Here is an 18,642-nt window from a genome sequence, read left to right on the forward strand (position 1 = left end):
TGCTGAGATTTTCACTTAGCCATTTCTGCATTTAACTATACTGCATAAACAGGTCATGGTAAATTATGGTTTTAAACATAGTATGGATGTGTGTTTTTCACTGTGCAAATGCAAAAAGTTACAAAATGGTGTCTATTAACAAATGAATAGATAAAAACAGATTGTGCATGTACAGTCCCATAAACAAAAATAGATATTACAACAATAATAATCTACTGTCATGAAGCTATTTTGTTGGAGAGCCGAATTTCATAATAGATTTCCTTCATCCTTGTTATAATCTGCTGCATTCATTTCTGCATAATGTCAATAGGAACCATCATCTTCATCACATATATAACACCTTGATCCACACAAACACTGGGACATCAGATGTCTTATGCAACCGATGTGGGGACATTAGAGTCCGTAATACATCTACAGTTATCAAAGTCGATTTTTTAAAGCAGTATGAAGAAGTACCTAGTAATGGTAGACGTGATCGGTGTACATATGGGCAGTCATATTCAAGGCTTTTAGCATTGCTTCTCCATTCTTGTTAAAGCTAAAGACGCACAATCCACCATTGTTGACATCCATTGCTCGGAACCTCAACAACAACAACAACATTTTCCTCAACATTTCATTTCGAACTCAATATATCAAACAAACAAACCATCATCTCTTCCAAACTTGTATACCTCTCTGGGCCAAGTCCAAGGGCTGTGCAGATCATTGCCCTCAAGATTGATTTATGAGTCACAACCAATGAATTTTCTCCCTGGCCATCAAACACATGTAATATAATTATATGAATGGAAGATTTATTCATCTGGCACAAAAATTATAATATACCGGTGTAAGTAAGATTTCCGACCAAGCTTCAAGAGCTCTCTCCCACAGCTTCTCTAGTGGATAAACTCCATTGATGCATAAATTGGAGGGATCTTCTCTCCATTGTACAAACTCCTTGGGATATAGTTTCCTGGCATCCACTGCCTCCAAACTATAAGTAACGTGATATACTAACGTTGAATCGCTATACTACTTTCTCATTTGACATATATACATACTCATGGAAGATCAAAGGGGGCAATATGAGACAGACCATTTGTAAGGCCTTCCAGGAAATACAGATGAGCCTCCTTCAGCGAGTCGAGGTAAATCAAAGGCTCCTCTTTCCCTTGCCATAAGACTTCAGCAGTAGACTGGACAGCAAACTCACAGCTTGAGAGGCTGAGGCATTATAAACCAGTGGTAGGAAAAACAAGCAAAAACAAACCTTGGCACGAGATATTGGACTTGAGAAACACTGGTCGAAGTGCATCTCAGACAGAGCTGTCCGACATTTTCTGGCTTGTTCAATACCTTCTTCGGTTAGGACTGACAGGTTTGAGCTGCCCTACATGGATGACAGCATAATAAGCACTCAAGAGACTATTATCAACCAGAAAGTGCATAGATGTATAAGTTCATCACTTGATACTTTTCCAAGATTATAGTCATGTATTAAAAAAAACAAGTAAGTCAAGCTGGTGACACAACTTAGTACTAACGCCAACAAATGTCATGTTTTATAAAAATAATAATACTAACACAAAGAAACTTGACAAGCAGAGTTTGAAGACCAAAAGGGAACCCAAATTCAGAAATAAACATAGAAAAATAGCTGTGATAGTAATATATGAAGTAAGAAGGGGAAATGCAGAAGTAACAAGTGCATGCATACACAGTAGTTAGGAACAAACCTGAACTCTACCTTCTTTATTCCAAGTGCTATAACCATGCCGAACCAAAGTCACCTTCTTTGGAGAAGACAACAATTTTTGAGTAAGTGAAGTAGTAGCTCTACCAAAATCATATGCTCCACCAGTCAGTGAAGCACTCTTTCCAGATACCTCTGTAGTGCAATGATTCAAGGAGTCATGCAAAAGTTTTATACAGCCAAAGTTGGATATGATATGCCAAATTGGGCGTTTCTTTATATTTATAACTAAAATCAGTTATCACCACAAAATATAGACAAAAATTGGACTGCCCTACCAATCCATTTTTGGTCATAGATTATCTCTTGGAGAAACCATAACTATTTTGCCAAAATTGAAATCAGCCAAGACAGTACAGTAAATTGCCCTTGTCTAACAGAGCATGTAAATTCAGCCAGAAAAATCTGAGTTGTTGGCTCATCAAATAAAGAAAGGCAAGTTATAGTGAATACCAGTGGCGACGGAGTATTCTGATGAGCACCGAATTCGAAGAGATGGGCCCACGCAAGAAAGAATTTTTGGAGGTTTTCTTGATTCTCCAATGGCAGAGTTGGACAAGAAGGGGTTCAACACAAGATTGGAACTCATTGATGAAACCTGTTTCTGTTACTCAAAATTCACCACTTATATTTTTGTCTTGTGCTTCACAAGTCACAACACAATTGAGATGCTCCCTTGTGCTAGAATGAATGTTGCACTGAAAATCTCAACTCAAACCGTTTCAGATTGTCTGACCATTAGTTCATCTTGTGTGTATGGTTATAATCTTCTGGTTAAGACTTACTCTCTCTCTTCTTTAATTTTATTTTTTCTTTTTTCTTTTTTATAGTGTATGGTGTGGATTTGTTGAATATTTTAATTTGCTAATTTCGAATTTATTTCTATTTTTCAACACTGGAATTTTCCATTTTCCGTTGTTTCTTTCTCTTAATTGTTTAATAGTTACACATAACATTAGCTTCATCAAAATAAAAATGATGCCAATCTTGCTAGAATTTCATTCCACTATATTGTTAAAACAAGGGAGAAATAGCGATTTTTTTGAAAAATACATTGAGGAATAAAACATTTGTTTGATGCATTCGCTCGGAAATACTAGCTAGATGATAGTAACATGATCATGTAAATTGATAAATATTCTTCAAATAAATAGAAATTGCCGCAACACACACCAGTAGATAATATTATATTGCCATCTTTACATATGATCATTGTGCAAGATGAAAACCAACAAGAACACAACCAGCTTGGTCCCAAATTTGCCAAATAATACAAGTGGTGGAAATAAGGTGAAGAGAGAGTGAGATGAAAAAGACACATTTAAGTGTTGGTGAGATTGAAAAGGTTCATAACATTATGAATGGAGTAGAGAAGTATGAGGAAATAAGCAAGCAGAGCCGCAAAACCAGCAATCATAGCACCGGTCACTCGATCACAAAACTTAGGCACTTGGTCGCATATTGGCAGCCAACCGGCATGGCTGTTCCCTTTCTTCCCCACCTGCCCTATCGCCACACACGCCGATATGCTCGAATCCAGCAGCACCAAAATCAGCTGCTTCAACCCACATCAATTTATTAATTTCTTCATACTATATATGTATAATCCAAATTGCAAAATCTCATACTTACCAAATCAAGAACCAAGATGAAGTGGCCATATGAGCTTTTGGAAGGGAAGAAGAGTAATATAAGGGTGTAGCCAGCTGCAATTGCATTCATCAGTACAAAGTACCTGCATGCATGCAACAAATATCAAAACATAGATTAATTAATCAAAATAATGAATATATTATATTATGTTACGTGACAAAATGAACTAATAATAATAACTGACTTGAAGGTGGGAGTGTTGGAGTATTTGGCTTCAAATTTCATGTTGAAGACGGTGGCCGAGTCACTGCTGGTGACCATCACTGCCGTTGCTGAGATGGCGGCAGCCAAGGCCACCAGCCTCAGCACCAAGATTGGGATGTTCCTGGAAAAGGCCATAGCTTTCTCTGAAATACTCTTGTTGCAACAAAAAATTTAGTGGTTTCTTTTGTAGGATTTGTGTGGATATTAATGAAGTAGAAGATGAGTTAGGAAAGGCAGATGGATGGGGGGTTATATTTTGTAATGGAGGGTCAATCTCTAGGTAACCTAATGGTAGCCACCCCATATGTTTCGCCATTTGTGGCATTTTCCTGAACTCTCCAATATTTCCCTTTACTTAATTATTACCGTAGTTTGTTACTTAGTAACCCCCTGGTATATTTAAATTTAATTGCGTGTTGTTTGAATTATTGGAAGGGTTGTATCATAAAAATTTAAAAATTGTGTGCGCTGATTTGTATGACGAAATGGAGCTTGATGTACAAATGATTTTGATGGCAATTTTAAATTGAGGTGAATCATTTTCGTGTCGTCACTTGTCGGTTCAACTACCTGGCCATAGGTTGAGTCTGTACGGCGCTTTACCTACAATATCAGCTACCGTATGTTGTTTATTTGCGATCTAGTATTGATAATTATATTCAGAGATACTTAGTCTTGATTAATTATGTCATGTTTTTGTATCAAAGTAAACTAGAGAGGGGAACTAATAGGCTTATATACAGTACGCATTTAGCATAGGCGTAACATAACGCAAATGTTTTCTTACTCATAAAATTTTAAATGTTGCAAAGCAAATAGACTTGAAATCTTGAATAACTTTACTACTAGACCAACACGCTATCATATTCTTTACTTCATTATGTCTCACTACACACCTTACTATCAAATACGGACTTCATGATTACAAGACACAAAATTCAGTCCACCCGTAATTTATAATTTAATTATGTATTTTTAAATGATTAAAGGTGGCACAATCTATCACATAATTTAAGAGCCAAATTTTTTAGTAACTTGACGGTTGACAATCACTATTCGTTGATGCACACTAGATTACAGACTTTAAAAAATTACTTTGTATGGATCAAACAAATAGTTACCGTGAATTGTTTATGGCCAGAAGCAATTGTAAAATTGAATTGTAAACAAATACTATATCACTTGGGCTACATCAACCCATCATAAAACAAGCCCATTTTCTTTCCAAGAAAACAAAACACAGCCATATGAGATATAATGCTCAAAATCTACGAATATGCATGACAATTGCAAAAGGCCAAATATTTCTCAAGAACAGGCTTGCACAAATCGAGCAGAAGAAGATAATAAACTCAGAGGTAGTCGTTCATGAGAGATGAGTTTTCAGAAGATTCACAGTTGCCATACATAAAAAGGTTACCCATGGAAGTAATATTACTCAGTCATCGGGAGGGAAGTCCTCATCTGAAGCATTTCCAAGAAATGAGCCCAGTGTCTTTCTCAAAATGCTGAAGGTCTTATCATCCTGCTCACAAAAGAACATTCCATTGATACTTCATTCTATAATCTACGATATCAATGAGCGCAGCAGAAGGCAAGAACATTTATTTCACCTGTTTCTTCTTCTTGAGGGATTCCTCCAGTTGAGCTATTCTTGCTGCATTTGCTTTCTCCACTTCAGATATCATATTCTTCTCTTTCTTCCCTGTAACCAGTTTTTAGCAATTATTCTAACGTGCTATCTTATACTAGGAGTATGTCGAATGGGGAATATGACAGAGTTTTCTTCGCTCACTCATTTGCTCGTATCGCAGAAACAACTTCTCCTTGTCCTCTTCATATTTGGAAATTACTTCTGTCAATACCAAAGTAGGAGATAACATATTAATATCAAACAATGTAATGCTGTATGGTGCCAAAGTTTATTTTACTTTGAGACAATTAATGCAGAACAGAGCCAATGTAGACACATAGGCACTAGTATATGTAACCGTAGCTTGTGTAGCTCTCATGAACAGTGTGAGAAGTCACTCTAATTATATCATTAATACTTCAGGTTATCGGAAAAGAAAAATGTTATCACAGCATCAGAGTAAAATGAATATGTTAACCAGGGGTACAAGTCTATATAACAGAAGCTTCAACTATTTAACTCGATCTTCCTTAGCCTTACATGGAGTACCAAATAGGAAAGACAGTACAACACCTGGCTTCAGACAAACATTCAACTTTGTACTTTGTAGAAAGCTGATATTTAAATCTCCTTTCAACTACTAACACCCTACATCCAGTTGTTCCAATCATCTAAAATCTGAACCTAGAAGTTAGTCCTAATCAAGTGGAGTACCAGAGAAGGCATAAACTGAAGACAGAAGATGTAGGAAGATTACCTTTCAAATCTTGCACATATGAAGATTTTTCCTTGCAGAGTGTTTCATAAACTTCTTGGAACTTGGCAGCTTTACTCTTCAGTAAATTTTCACACTACACAGATGCAAATACATCCAGTTAAAGTCTCAATGATGGAAGTGGTAAGGTATTGACAAGATCCAACTAGTTCTCTTTTGTATACTCCACGTCAGGACCTCTTTTGAGCTCTTCATGAGACCCTTAGCAAAGCTTTGCCTGTCAAATAGTATGAGGAAGTATTCTTGAGCTTAACCGAACAATGACAATATCCAGAATATTATGATGATAGCATAATTGTCCAAATAATATTCATGTCACCTGTCTTTCTCAAGTTTTGATTTCAACTCATCCAAACTAGCTTTGATCTCTGCAGACACACTGAAAGCAGAACATCAGAAGTTGATTGAGCTACTTATTACTCTGGCCTCATTAACAGTATCAGCCACATGTCATAACTAATTCTAAAGGAAAATAGCACTTGCAGACGTCTTATTTCTTTCTTATCTCCTTACTACCAAATAACAGAAAATGAGTCCATTTATCTTCATTTAAAAGAAATGAGGTGACTATGTATGAGATGAGTTTCATTCTTCTACTGACGGTCGATCCACATTTCCAAAGATTACCACCAACTATCCGTTTGTGAGCTATATGGGGAAGTATCTTAGGTACACAAACATATATGAACTCACTAGTATACTGAAATTGAACAAATAAATGAAAACTGTTTCCAGCCTATGTAGTTTGTTTACACATACGTCCGATAGAAACGAGGTAAAGTACTTAGTAGCAAATCCACACATGTTTCACATCTCATAGTCGTTCAATGCATAATGTTTCACATAATTGCTATTACTAATTTCAAATTCAGCAGAAGTCAGGCCATCAGATTCAGATCATAAGGTAAATCCCCAATCAAATTTGCAAATTCTATAAAATTAACACCAGTTAGAGCTAAGCGTAACATAATTTGAAACTATTTTCTGTATGATTAAATTAACACACATCAAAACTCAACCTAGATCGCCAATAAAGTTCCAGAGTTTTTCACCTAGAAATTGTCTCTTCGTTCTTCTTCTGATCATCTTTCTGCGCCTTCGCCTTGATCTGCTGAAGAGCGCTCATAATACCTTTAATATCACTGCACTTATTAGAAGAGAACTTCAGCAACACGTTTGACAAATTGTTTGGTGATAATAAAACTTGAGTAAATCAGCTAAGAAGAAGACTTCCTCGCGAAATGCTTACTCAGAAATTGCAGCATCAAAATCATCTTCAACAACGACTTTCTTTCGCCGATCCTTCAAATTCTCCGACTCGGAAACTCGCTTCGCGCTCGCTTTTGCCGCTGACATTATGAACGTCGCCTACGCAGCACTGAGATTTTGTGCTTATACTATCAGAGAGAGAGGGAGCGATGAAAAAGTGAAGCAGCTTGGAATTGGGATTGTAGAAATAGCTCTCTTATTAGGGAGGGAAACTATTATCATTTTAATTTATATCTATTGGGTTTGATTTTGATGAAAAATTATTTGATTTTAATAGTAGTAGTATTTGATATCACTCTATCCTAACAAAAAAAGCTTAATATTTGAGCACTTGATAAAATTTGTTGTAATATACAAATTAGATTTTCCATCTTCACTTTTATATTTTTAATTTATACGGAGTGCTAAAGTGGCTAATCAATTTTATTCAATTTCATTTTATAGTAATGCCTCATTTTATGTACTAATACTAGGAGTAGTACTTAATAATTTTTGTCATATCACTATCTACTAGAAGCTTAATTTTTTGTGTTTTGTATAATTGAGTGATAGTTTCTGTTTTGAATTTTTAGTCAGATAGTTTGAATATGTCGTTGAATCAAAACTAGTTTTCATTTTCATGCATCAGTCAAAATATTTAACTGGTATCATTTATTATTATTTTTATTTTAAATCACCACTGCATTTTTTTAATCTAAAAATAGACTATTAGTCTATTACTAATAGATTCAGTTTTCAAAGTCCAGAACGCTTAAGTCCATGGTTGAATTGCTAAATAATTTGACCACTTAAAACAATGTTTGATGTTATAACATAATAGAAAATGTAAAAACAATTGCCCCAATGCCCCAATAATAGAAAATGTAAATAAATGACCGTTCCGCCCATTCACAAGCTATGGAATTTGATCTAAGTGCTGTATTATAAATAAAAGACAAATTAAAATCACATAAGGCAGAATATAAATCGAGATTTTGGAGCCATTAATTTATACTATACCATTTATCAACCGCGTATAGGTTGATGAAATGGTATTCCTATGTAAAAGAATCAATAATAATTTTATTTAATTCTTGTTGAAAATTGGTAACATCAAATTGTGCAAATCAATATGATCTTCTAGATGGAAGGTTACCGTGTGCATCAAGTCCGGTGAACGCGTGCACATGACCTATAATAGTGTAGGAGTATAATATTCCAAAACCTTGGGCACATAATTCATCGTCAATTCTTGATTTATACTTAAAAAAACAAAAAACAACTTTTTTTTGGTGCCACACGAATCGAGCTAGTTGAAATTAGCTAGATGAATTCATAACCAGAAACTAGTTTCATGGGCGGCGGCTATCTTTTTTCTCAAATTCAAGAAAACTGCACATTGCTTCCTACCGAAATTTCCAAGTGATTTCTCTTACTTCTCTATGATACTACACGTGCATGGCTGAAATTTGACAAAATATTTTTTATTATCTTTTAACATACATAAAAAAAAAATAATAAATCATACTAATAGAATAGATGGAGGATATCCGATCAGTAGAAAACTAACATGAGAACAAACAACTATAAGAATACACAAGTACTATAGCGAATAGCCGAATATACGAGTAATCACATTCCCTAATCATTATAACACCAAGCGTGCAACTCTTGATATTCGACGAAAAATCACTTTGTGATTATATTTAATATCTTAATCGTTAAAATTTATAACATTTGGAGTAGTTCTTATAGGCGTTGTTGACATGTGAGACTTCACTGCCCTCTTTGTGAAGACACACTACTCTCTCTTTGTTGTTCTTTCTCAAGTTAATGATTTGTGAAAATTTGTTATCTTTGAGACCCCTATGACTCTCGAATTTTAATGAAGATGAAGGAGTTTTGTTCTAAACTTCTAATCTTCACGTATCTTTTTGTTTGCTCTAACATTTTAGGGTGATTTGGAGGATTAAATTAAAAAGAGTTAAACCACACCACAATTTTTCCTCACAGCTATTCCATCACCTTCGCATCAAACATCGCCGACGGTTTGGGATTCATCATTCATAGAATGTTGGGATTAGCTTTAATTTGATTTATGTAATTTATTTTTCTTAGTATGATTCAGCATTCATCCATATGACGATTAAACGTCCTGATATGAAGGATCTTTGTGAAATGATTTGTTAATACGGAGTATGATGCAATCTTTGTTAATCATTGTATCTATACAATATATAAAAGGAGAGTTTTGGGAGGTTTTGAATAATCATTTTATACCAAGGGATGTAAATGCAATTAATATAAAATTCAGAAATTAATTCTAATAAATATATATATAATCCTACTTAGTTGGTTTTTCATGTTTCTTCTTATTAGTGGAGATTAGTTTCCCATGTTTCATATATTCGTGAGTGAGTGGGAAGTTAGCAAAGATCATTTGATCTCACTCTTCGCCTTCGTATAAAAGTGGACCGGCTATGTATAAATTTCCGAGGCTTGATTCTTGTGGATTTATCACAGGAAAGCAATCATCGACGAGTGCTTTGCCAAGGATTATGTGGAGGAAATCTTAATATCATTTGTGAGTGATTTTAAGAATGTTGTATTTGTAATAGTGTACTTAGCGATATTCCCATTTCCCAGGAAGCTGAGGTGAGCAAAGAAGGAAATTTCTTGGCTGGGTTGTGCCGTTCCTTAAAGGCCTTAAGAGATCATCATCGCCCTCGGAGGAGAAGTGGGGGAGGAATCGTCGTCGGCCTTGGACGAAACGGCGTCGTCTTCATCCGACTTGCGATTTGCGAGAGCTTGCTAGAGATTGGAGACGAGGCCGGGAGGGAGGAAGTTGTTCTTCAGCGCATGAGTTGTCATTTTCAGAGTGAAAAGAGAAAAAGGAAGTGGAATCTGACTGGAATTATTATGATGGTGATGATGAAGACTAGTAATTATCCATTGTATTTAATTTTTTATTGTGATAGATTTTTATCTTCCTACTCTATAATTATTGTTTAAACATTATATTATGTATTTGTTTCAAATTTATTATGCTTTAATGTTGATTTTTTTATAGATTTTTTATTCTCATATAACTAAAATTGTTACTAATATTTTTCATTATTAATATTAATTCTAATTTATTTAATTAATTTAAAATTTAAAATTAATATTTAAAAATTATAATAATATGTGCATTGCACATGCTTGATTCTAGTTTATTATAAAATGATACTTCTCATGTAGTATATAAAGTTACGACCCGATCAACTGCTCAAAATGCAATTATATGCATTTTATTATAAAATTGTCAATAATCAATTTTATGTTTTGGGATGTGGATCTGAGCCTAAATTTCGATTGAGTAACATTGATATATCATTAAACGTTTTTTTTCAAATACAAAGCATGAGTTAGCACCAACACTTAATTACAATTGATTGACTTAAGTACTCAATTTTATTGTTAATTTCTAACATACTTAAGTACTCAATTTTATTGTTAATTTCTAACATACTTAAGTACTCAATTTTATTGTTAATTTCTAACATCTAGGCGGTCTTCTAGAAGAAGATTGCTTTATTATTATATATCCTCATGTCCGAGTCAGAGAGGTTGCAATCAACTTTTATGAGCTACCTACTAACAAATTTAATTTAATTTATTTCATCTTTAGTACTACCTCAAGTCAAATCTCACTTTTGTGGACTATTTATTTTCTGTAATTTGTTCCTAGAACGGAAATTAATATAGTCTGGAGTCCCAACCAAGAATAGAAACGAGTCTATGCGTAATTGCGTATATATATAAAAGGCTTTGGCTAATCAATTGAGGTCTTAACATTTTGATTTAAATTTTTGATGAATGCATGTATGTGAGCTACAATTTGATATTGATCGAGGACTAAAACTTAGTCACTACAACTATTAACTAATTTCCTAGCTAGGTACTTTATTAATTAATATGCACAACATATGGTTATGAAATTTTATTCTTCTGTCATAGTATAACAAAATAAGAAAAGAAGCGAGTGCATTTACATCTTAACTAGCCATTACAACACGGCAAGAGATTAATGGGCACATATTAATACATTTATTGCCAAACTCAGCAAATTAAATTAACTTTGACGAGCGTCGATAATTTATGTTTTAGAGGTGTTTTTTTTCTTTTTTTCTAATTATATATATGCACAAGAAATAATTCGGCGGCAATAGTGACAAGTGAGTTGAATAAGAAAAACGAATTATTCTAATTAGATAAATTATATTAGTAATTCATGAGTAACAAAAATACAAAAGTATACTTAAATAAGTAAAATACACACCCCCCCCAAAAAAAAAATTAATAATCAGAAAGCTCCCAACACGTATGAGTTATGACATTAACATACTTATTCAGTTATTTGGATAACTTAAATATGCATTTGATGCCTCCTTTTGCATCCATTAATTTATAAATATGTTGGGGCCATTATTTAAATTTTCTGATGTTTTGCTAAGACTTTGGTACATCTTGGGGCATGTGATCTGGCATTGCATTTACTCCCTTTCTAGAAGATCATCGTATAAAATTTGGGATTAGGGAATTTAGGTCAAACAAAAATTATGACATTCTAGAAGAGACGAATATTGACAAATCAAACACCCACCCATGCTGATTTTGCTGCTCCCCAACTGAAGTGAAGAGATCTTTATGTTTTGCTTTTCACCTAAAATAAATTAATAGTAGTATTATATGAAGAGATCCAGCTTGTGTAGACAACAATTAGTTATCCTTTCAATGAATCACTTGTCTCTAATATTATGCAACTTGTATAATCATCTTGTTGGATACTTTCATTTTATTTAGTTATTGGAGTTAAATTTTAAAATTCTGTCACATATTCATAAAAATGAACCACAATTCAATTACTAGTACTAGTAAGAGTTTGTGCGTGTGTTACACAAAATAAGTAGTAGTAGTACTACTACTTCTAATTACATGCATTCATGAAGCAATAGAGTATAATTCTGTTAATGAATTTTTGGATTATATTTTTGAAAAATTAATAGGAGCAATAAATTAATCATGACTATACTAATTTTGTGACATGTATTAAAGTTGATTGACCGAAATTGGATAGAGGCAAAATGCCACGTTGATGTAACGACGATCAGAAGCTTCCTTGCCAATTCACGTGGTGGGTCTTGAGCAGCCTCAATTATGACGAAATTATTTTAAACACAATTAAATTATTAAGTGAAACAGACAGAAACTAAGATTAAAAATATAATCGAGGGGTGCACTAATTTTTCTTTAATCGAGACAGCCGCGTCAGCGATTTGTTGTTTTCAGAGTTTATTCTTAAATCTCACCCCATTTATAAAACCCACTGCCTCATTTCAATGTTTCACATCAAATTCCCCTCTCTTTCTCTACCTAATTAATTCTCTCTCTCTAAGCTTTGTTATCTCAGAAAACTTCGTCGGAGCACCTACTATTATTCATCGATCTGGTACGTATTCCTGAATCTGCCAAACCTCATTTCTGCTCTTAATTCTCATAAAAAGCAAGCAATGGTTGGAATATGTGGACGATTTCAAAGGCGTTTAATTTCTGATATATTTTCCCCAAAACGAAACTAAAATTAAGAAATTCTCCCTATTTTCTTCTGAATTTGTGCCTTTTTAACCACGATCGTGGCTAGCTGCTTTCTAAATTTTCTGGAAATACTTCAATTTCTTCACGATTTCAATCTGGAGCTTGGCGAGTGATCAATTCCTTGATCAATTACCAAATTTTAACTAGAAGATAGGTTAGGGCTTCAAACATATCAAGTGGAAATATGCTAGGATTTGGATTATAGTGTTATATTGAGTTGGATCTGGTTGGATTTCTCTTATTCAATCTTGATTTTGAGGATCCTTGCGATTTCAGCAGTAGGTTTTTGCGAGTATTAAACCTTACAATAATTTTGAAAGTTTGTAGATTTCTGGGTTGGTCGGTGGTTGGGGTTTCTACAGGTATTCCTTGTTTTGCATAGGGGTTGTTTGTGAACCTATTTTTAAGCTGAAAGGGTTATAGTTTTCATCAAGTAGGAAACATGATCGTATTCGAATTTCGTCTGATTATGCTTTTAACAACCACCTCTTAGGAGTTTTTGATCTTGAGAAACATGTCTAAACTCTAAAGTAACATACGATCATTCAATAACGAAGTTTCGTTTCATTTCACAGATCAAGCAGCTCGAATTCAGGAACGGATAAATGGCATTTCAGCAGTACTTTATGCAGGGATGGGAATCTATTCCTCAGGCTTCTACTGAATCTGAGAAGCCGCCTTCTGCTTGCTTCGATTGCAGCATATGTTTAGACTTTGCCCAAGATCCAGTGGTCACCCTCTGCGGCCATCTCTACTGTTGGCCCTGCATATACAAGTGGTTTGACTCCCAAAGCTCATCCCTTGGTCCAGACGAGCGGCCTCAGTGCCCGGTTTGCAAGGCCGAGATATCTGAAAAGACCATGGTCCCTCTATACGGCCGAGGGAAGTCCCTCTCTGAAGCAGGAGCAGAAGGCAAAGTCATACCTCCTAGGCCACCGGCCTGTGGTATCAGGGGCCTTGCTGACTTGTTTAGTCCGGAACATCAGCTCCCGTCCCCTTCACGAGATTCCTATCAGAACCGGCATGATTTCCCCAATGCTCATGCCAGCTATGGTGTGGATTCGTCGCCTCAGCTGTTCAATCTTGGTGGTACAGCAGGAGTGCCGACCATAGGAATGTTTGGAGAGATGGTTTATGCAAGAGTCTTCGGTAACTCACAAAGCTTGTACACATACCCGAATTCATACCACACCGTAGTAAGTAGGTCGCCGAGGTTGAGAAGGCAGGAGTTGCAGGCTGATAAATCCCTTAACAGAGTCACAATTTTCTTGTTCTGTTTTTTCCTTTTGTGCCTCCTTGTATTCTGATTTCCTTTACTTTCTCTATAGGGTTTGTATACATTGTACAAAAATTATGCCTGTGGGCAGATGAGAGTATACAGTATTTATAGAGTTACATGAAAATTTTGCCCTTTTTTCTCCCCCCTGTTTGATCAAATGGGTCTTGTGTTTCATTCCTTATCATGAACATCTTCATCCAAGTCAGTCTACAAGTAACATTGCTAAATTTGTACTTTAAATAAATTATCTGAAAATAGGTGTTTTTGTCAACTGGAATGAGCGGTTGAATAGGATTGAGCTATGAATTTGAGCTCTACCCATTGGGCTTTTGTCTGAGCCCAAATTCAAATTTGCCCCTAACACTACTATATTACTCCCTAAAAGTGCCATTAAAACAAATAGAAAATCATTATACATGATGCATACCAATACCAATACGAAATACTCCATACAATCTAAATATCTAATGATCTATACGGTTGTTGGAAAAGCAGCTAATAGTCAAATTAAGTTTGCTGCCGACTAATCTTTAAGAGTTGTATGTTCCACATGAATCATTAATAATCTATATTCATCAAATCTATTTGTCACGTGCGATGCTTTACAAAATCTTTCCCTTAGCTTTCTAATCCTAATATCTCTATTGAACTGCAGAATATTTCTTCTCCATTGAACAAATAATTTAGATCATCCACGATGGGACGACCTATAGCCCGCCCTATAGGAAATCCTATCACCCGCCACATCTGTATTTTATCCTCCATCCCATCCACGTGCAATGGGACGCTCTATAGCCCGCCCTATAGTTTTAACTCCTATTTTATATTTGTTTTTTATTTTTTATGTTAGCAAAAATAATGTAAAAACACTACAAATTAAAGGCAAATCCTATTGTCAGTATTTATTTTTTTATTTTTTATATTTTATGTTTGCAAATATGGAAAATCGTCAGAATTCATTATTGAATTTATAGAGAGAAATTGAGATGTGGAGAGTGGAGTGAAATGCGTAAGATGAAGTAAAAAAAATTGGTGATATATATGGAAGAAAATATAAAATATAAAATAAAAATAGGAAAATGTGTTGCATCATCTGGACCCCCGCAATGGGGTGAAGGATAGAGTCCAGAGGATGCAAAATTTGCATGATCATCTGCGGAGGATGGACGATGGGGCTGAGGATGCATCGGGCGAGCTATCCTCCGCCCCATTGTGCATGCTCTCACCAATTTCTATGTATAGTAGTATAATACACTTCCTAAATTATCATGCCAAAATCTTAAATATTTGGTGCAAACATGTTATCTTTTATTTAGAGATGTAATTTTGCAATCCAAATACAAAAACGGACTAATAGGCTAGCAAACTTGGGTTGACGGGTTAAACGGATTGGCCCGTCTAATTAGCTAGTACGTACGACAATTTGTAGATTTTAATTTAAAAAACTAAGTTATAGAGTTTTTCTTGAATTTTTGGATTTCATGCGCTGTATTTCACTACTCTTCTCTAATCTTCATTCTACACCATTGCACACGGTCCCGTACTACCAACTTTCAAGATCTACTTCGACCCATTCTTCTGTCTTCCTATCATCCCCACTACCAGCTTCCCACTGCCAAAGCAAATTAAGCCAAAACTGAGAATTTGCCCTTAAAAACACAATATATTTATCGTTATAATTAGTGGGTATGAACAATGCCAAAATAATGACACGAACACAAGCTTTAATTTAAATTGATTGTTCTGAATTTAATTTATCTTTGTTTTATTATAGTTGATCAAGATGAAAGACTCGTCTCCAACTATTATGGAGGAAAGTCATGAAAATGTGAAGATATTTGAAGAGAAAAATATCTAAAATTTAGAATCAATTTGCCGAGGAAAATTTTGATAGCATGAGTTTGTTTTCGAAAGTTTTTGGCCTGAATAGCCCAATGGTTAGCCTGAAACACGATGGATTAGAAGAGTTGAATATATATAATCCAAAAAATTCATAACCCGAATAAACCCCACCCAAATAGCCCGATATTTTAAGTGGGTTGGCCCGTAGCCGAATGGATTAACACAATTGATACCCCTACTTTTGTTAATATTACGTTATGCCATTTGGCAACATTTGTTTTAAATCGGCCAAATACTTTAATTTCCTGAAAAAGTAGGATAATATTATTAGGAAAACACAAAAACATGAAAAGACCAGCAAAATATTTGGTTGTTCAGCTCAGATATGACCACTGGTTACACGACGGTGAACTAGAGGCGTAGCAAGTTTGATGATAGCAATTTAGTGACATGCAATAAAATAAAATAAAATAAAATGGAGTAAGATAAAGTATGGGGCCATTTCGCGAGATTGTTCTTCTAAACGCATGAGTCAGACTTCGCGGCTCTTCTAGTTACTATGCCCTCCCAAAGTATACAACAAGATCGTGGTTGATGTCAGATCTTGACCCCACAATATTAATTCATTTGCACCAATTCATATTTCAACTTTTACTCTTTATGCCACAGTTTTAGTCACTGTCTCACACTGTATAATCAAATGGATAATACTACGAAATACGAAATCTAGTAACAACTACAGAGTGTATCTCCATAATCTAGTCTTGGTATAGGCAGAAAATTTTACTGATTTTATTGTCACTTGAATTAGTAACATTACGTATTAAAATTGGACGTAGGTTCCAGAGTCGAAAAGTGAGAAATAATAAAGCGAAAAGTGCAGCGGCGCTATAAATACAAAAATGGTCACTTAATTTGCTTCGTCATCTAAACTATATATCCACAACACAAGAAGAGGAAGAGCACACACATACATTAGATATATATTGTTTTAAGGATCCATGAGCCGCAAAATGAACAGCCCAGCTCCATTTGTGTCCAAGACATATGATCTCTTGGAGGAGGAGGAAGAAAAGCGGCACAACTGCGGTGGAGAGAGCATAGTTTCGTGGAATGTGGAGGGGAATGGGTTTGTGGTTTGGTCTCCGGCCGAGTTTTCTGAGGTCATGTTGCCTAACTATTTCAAGCACAACAACTTCTCCAGCTTCATTCGACAGCTTAACACCTATGTCAGTCTTTCTCTATCTCTCGCACCCTTTTTTTTTTTATCTTTCACATTAACTTACCAAATTCATGTTATGGAACTTGTTTGATTACATACTTTGTAATAGGATGAAACTATCAACATTACTGGTAAATGATTTTGAGTGGAGGAGGATTATGGATTGTCTGATTTAATTAGAGTCAAAATAGTGGCGCTACCGCCTTTTAATACTGTACTTAATTTGACTGACTTATTTGTCATGAATCATGATTAAGAGCTAAATTTAATTAATAAAGTACCAATGATAAATTAAATTATTCAATACTAATCTCGTTCTTATTTTTATAGTAGTAGTAGTATATTTTAAGTGTGTACCAGTCCGAGGCTTTTGAAAATTTAATTGTCTGTGATGATTAAGAAATGTGATGGGTATTTATGCATGTTACAAATGTTAGTGTACACCTAGTAATTAACACTTTCTAGATAATTCGTTTCTAGTCAATTTATGGTAGTTCAAATTTGCTATTTGATCTATATTTCTACTTCATACATGACACACAAGAAATATAGTACTCCATCTGTCTCAATAAATATGAAACATTCACTTTCGGCATGATATTTTATGTATTGTTGCTTTGTGAGTTAAAGAAGAAAGGGAAAAATAGAGATAATGTTATTTCTATTTTAGTAAATATTTCATTTTTAATGGGGCAATCCAAAAAGGAAAACGTTTAATTTTTAATGGGGCGGTGGGAGTAACATATAACTCAGCATGCATGGAAGTGATACTGACACAGATATATGATTGATGGGCATAGGGTTTCAAGAAGATAGCATCAAGACGATGGGAATTCCAGCATGAAAAATTCCAACGAGGAAAAAGGCAGCTTCTTCTTGAAATCTGCCGCAAGAAATGTGAGCCCACCGCCTTTCCTCCTTATCTCAAATCTCGGCACAGACACGACGAAAAAGATGTTGAAGCTCAGACTATGAGGGAGCTGAGGGAGGAGAACAACAACCTCAATAAGGAGAAACGAGAGTTGGAAATGCAGATAGCTCATTTCAAAGCACTCCAACTCAGGTTGCTGCAATGCCTTTCTCACCAACAACAAACTCAATCAGTTTGAAGCTTTACTCAGCTGTCAATCAGCTTGGACGTACAACAAACACAAAGCTTGTTCTGTTTTATGCAATCAACAATGTCATCTTCCGTTTTTCCAACTCATGCAATTATGTATTTTCAAAAGAAATTGCAAACAATGTGAACTCCTTACATTAGAGAGAGAGAGAGAGCTTTGTATGGCATGTGACAAATCAAGATTATGGCAGAGATTTTTGTACGAAATGGAAAATGATGCCCACATTTCCATGGATTTGACACATATATATTGCCCTTAAGATTGAAATGGCTTGAAATACCCCA

At 34.9% G+C, this 18,642-nt stretch overlaps 5 protein-coding genes across 7 annotated transcripts; 2 read left to right on the plus strand and 3 right to left on the minus strand.

Moving 5' to 3' along the window:
• Window positions 1–118: 118 nt before the first annotated feature.
• Window positions 119–2,524, minus strand: LOC125212815 (probable 2-carboxy-D-arabinitol-1-phosphatase). 3 transcript variants are annotated; one of them, XM_048113078.1, is made up of 8 exons: window positions 2,198–2,521; window positions 1,728–1,879; window positions 1,262–1,381; window positions 1,088–1,187; window positions 835–974; window positions 681–760; window positions 463–589; window positions 119–343 (listed from the first exon to the last, which is right to left on the minus strand). In XM_048113078.1, the coding sequence occupies exons 1-7, from the start codon at window positions 2,331–2,333 to the stop codon at window positions 463–465; spliced, it is 855 nt and encodes a 284-aa protein (XP_047969035.1). In that variant the 5' UTR covers window positions 2,334–2,521; the 3' UTR covers window positions 119–343. The 3 variants fall into 3 exon arrangements, 2 of the variants coding, with proteins under 2 accessions (XP_047969035.1, XP_047969034.1); XM_048113077.1 differs by having other exon boundaries at window positions 119–296; window positions 2,198–2,519; XR_007174779.1 differs by lacking the exon at window positions 119–343 and having other exon boundaries at window positions 857–974; window positions 2,198–2,524.
• Window positions 2,525–2,909: 385 nt separating this feature from the next.
• Window positions 2,910–3,793, minus strand: LOC125209033 (CASP-like protein 1C1). The gene is made up of 3 exons (XM_048108616.1): window positions 3,582–3,793; window positions 3,377–3,479; window positions 2,910–3,299 (listed from the first exon to the last, which is right to left on the minus strand). The coding sequence occupies exons 1-3, from the start codon at window positions 3,734–3,736 to the stop codon at window positions 3,066–3,068; spliced, it is 492 nt and encodes a 163-aa protein (XP_047964573.1). The 5' UTR covers window positions 3,737–3,793; the 3' UTR covers window positions 2,910–3,065.
• A 1,128-nt stretch (window positions 3,794–4,921) lies between these two features.
• On the minus strand, window positions 4,922–7,460 carry LOC125216579. The gene is made up of 8 exons (XM_048118332.1): window positions 7,259–7,460; window positions 7,062–7,151; window positions 6,329–6,388; window positions 6,187–6,226; window positions 5,992–6,085; window positions 5,397–5,456; window positions 5,215–5,306; window positions 4,922–5,126 (listed from the first exon to the last, which is right to left on the minus strand). Exons 1-8 carry the CDS (start codon window positions 7,363–7,365, stop codon window positions 5,040–5,042), a joined length of 630 nt encoding a protein of 209 aa, XP_047974289.1. The 5' UTR covers window positions 7,366–7,460; the 3' UTR covers window positions 4,922–5,039.
• A 5,164-nt stretch (window positions 7,461–12,624) lies between these two features.
• On the plus strand, window positions 12,625–14,312 carry LOC125210972 (E3 ubiquitin-protein ligase RMA1H1-like). Its single transcript, XM_048110634.1, has 2 exons — window positions 12,625–12,748; window positions 13,470–14,312. Exon 2 carries the CDS (start codon window positions 13,500–13,502, stop codon window positions 14,199–14,201), a length of 702 nt encoding a protein of 233 aa, XP_047966591.1. The 5' UTR covers window positions 12,625–12,748; window positions 13,470–13,499; the 3' UTR covers window positions 14,202–14,312.
• Window positions 14,313–16,965: 2,653 nt separating this feature from the next.
• On the plus strand, window positions 16,966–18,639 carry LOC125214701 (heat stress transcription factor A-7a-like). The gene is made up of 2 exons (XM_048115830.1): window positions 16,966–17,244; window positions 18,038–18,639. The coding sequence occupies exons 1-2, from the start codon at window positions 17,017–17,019 to the stop codon at window positions 18,344–18,346; spliced, it is 537 nt and encodes a 178-aa protein (XP_047971787.1). The 5' UTR covers window positions 16,966–17,016; the 3' UTR covers window positions 18,347–18,639.
• The last annotated feature ends 3 nt before the right edge of the window (window positions 18,640–18,642 follow it).

The sequence above is a fragment of the Salvia hispanica genome, chromosome 3 (assembly GCF_023119035.1).
Source record: "Salvia hispanica cultivar TCC Black 2014 chromosome 3, UniMelb_Shisp_WGS_1.0, whole genome shotgun sequence".
Classification (NCBI taxonomy): domain Eukaryota; kingdom Viridiplantae; phylum Streptophyta; class Magnoliopsida; order Lamiales; family Lamiaceae; genus Salvia; species Salvia hispanica.

Bases quoted from the DNA above. Each gene is read 5' to 3' on its own strand.
- LOC125212815 (XM_048113078.1), bottom strand. From the start codon at position 2,333: ATGAGTTCCAATCTTGTGTTGAACCCCTTCTTGTCCAACTCTGCCATT. The intron at 1,382-1,727 runs GTTTGTTCCTAA...TCATCCATGTAG, and splicing joins ATAAAGAAGGTAGAGTTCAG to GGCAGCTCAAACCTGTCAGT. The intron at 975-1,087 runs GTCTGTCTCATA...GTTTGGAGGCAG, and splicing joins CCTGGAAGGCCTTACAAATG to TGGATGCCAGGAAACTATAT.
- LOC125209033 (XM_048108616.1), bottom strand. From the start codon at position 3,736: ATGGCCTTTTCCAGGAACATCCCAATCTTGGTGCTGAGGCTGGTGGCC. The intron at 3,480-3,581 runs GTCAGTTATTAT...GCATGCATGCAG, and splicing joins TCCAACACTCCCACCTTCAA to GTACTTTGTACTGATGAATG. The intron at 3,300-3,376 runs GTAAGTATGAGA...GGGTTGAAGCAG, and splicing joins TCATCTTGGTTCTTGATTTG to CTGATTTTGGTGCTGCTGGA.
- LOC125216579 (XM_048118332.1), bottom strand. From the start codon at position 7,365: ATGTCAGCGGCAAAAGCGAGCGCGAAGCGAGTTTCCGAGTCGGAGAAT. The intron at 6,227-6,328 runs GTGACATGAATA...ACTATTTGACAG, and splicing joins TCAAAACTTGAGAAAGACAG to GCAAAGCTTTGCTAAGGGTC. The intron at 6,086-6,186 runs GTCCTGACGTGG...GCATCTGTGTAG, and splicing joins TCATGAAGAGCTCAAAAGAG to TGTGAAAATTTACTGAAGAG.
- LOC125210972 (XM_048110634.1), top strand. From the start codon at position 13,500: ATGGCATTTCAGCAGTACTTTATGCAGGGATGGGAATCTATTCCTCAG.
- LOC125214701 (XM_048115830.1), top strand. From the start codon at position 17,017: ATGAGCCGCAAAATGAACAGCCCAGCTCCATTTGTGTCCAAGACATAT. The intron at 17,245-18,037 runs GTCAGTCTTTCT...TGATGGGCATAG, and splicing joins TTCGACAGCTTAACACCTAT to GGTTTCAAGAAGATAGCATC.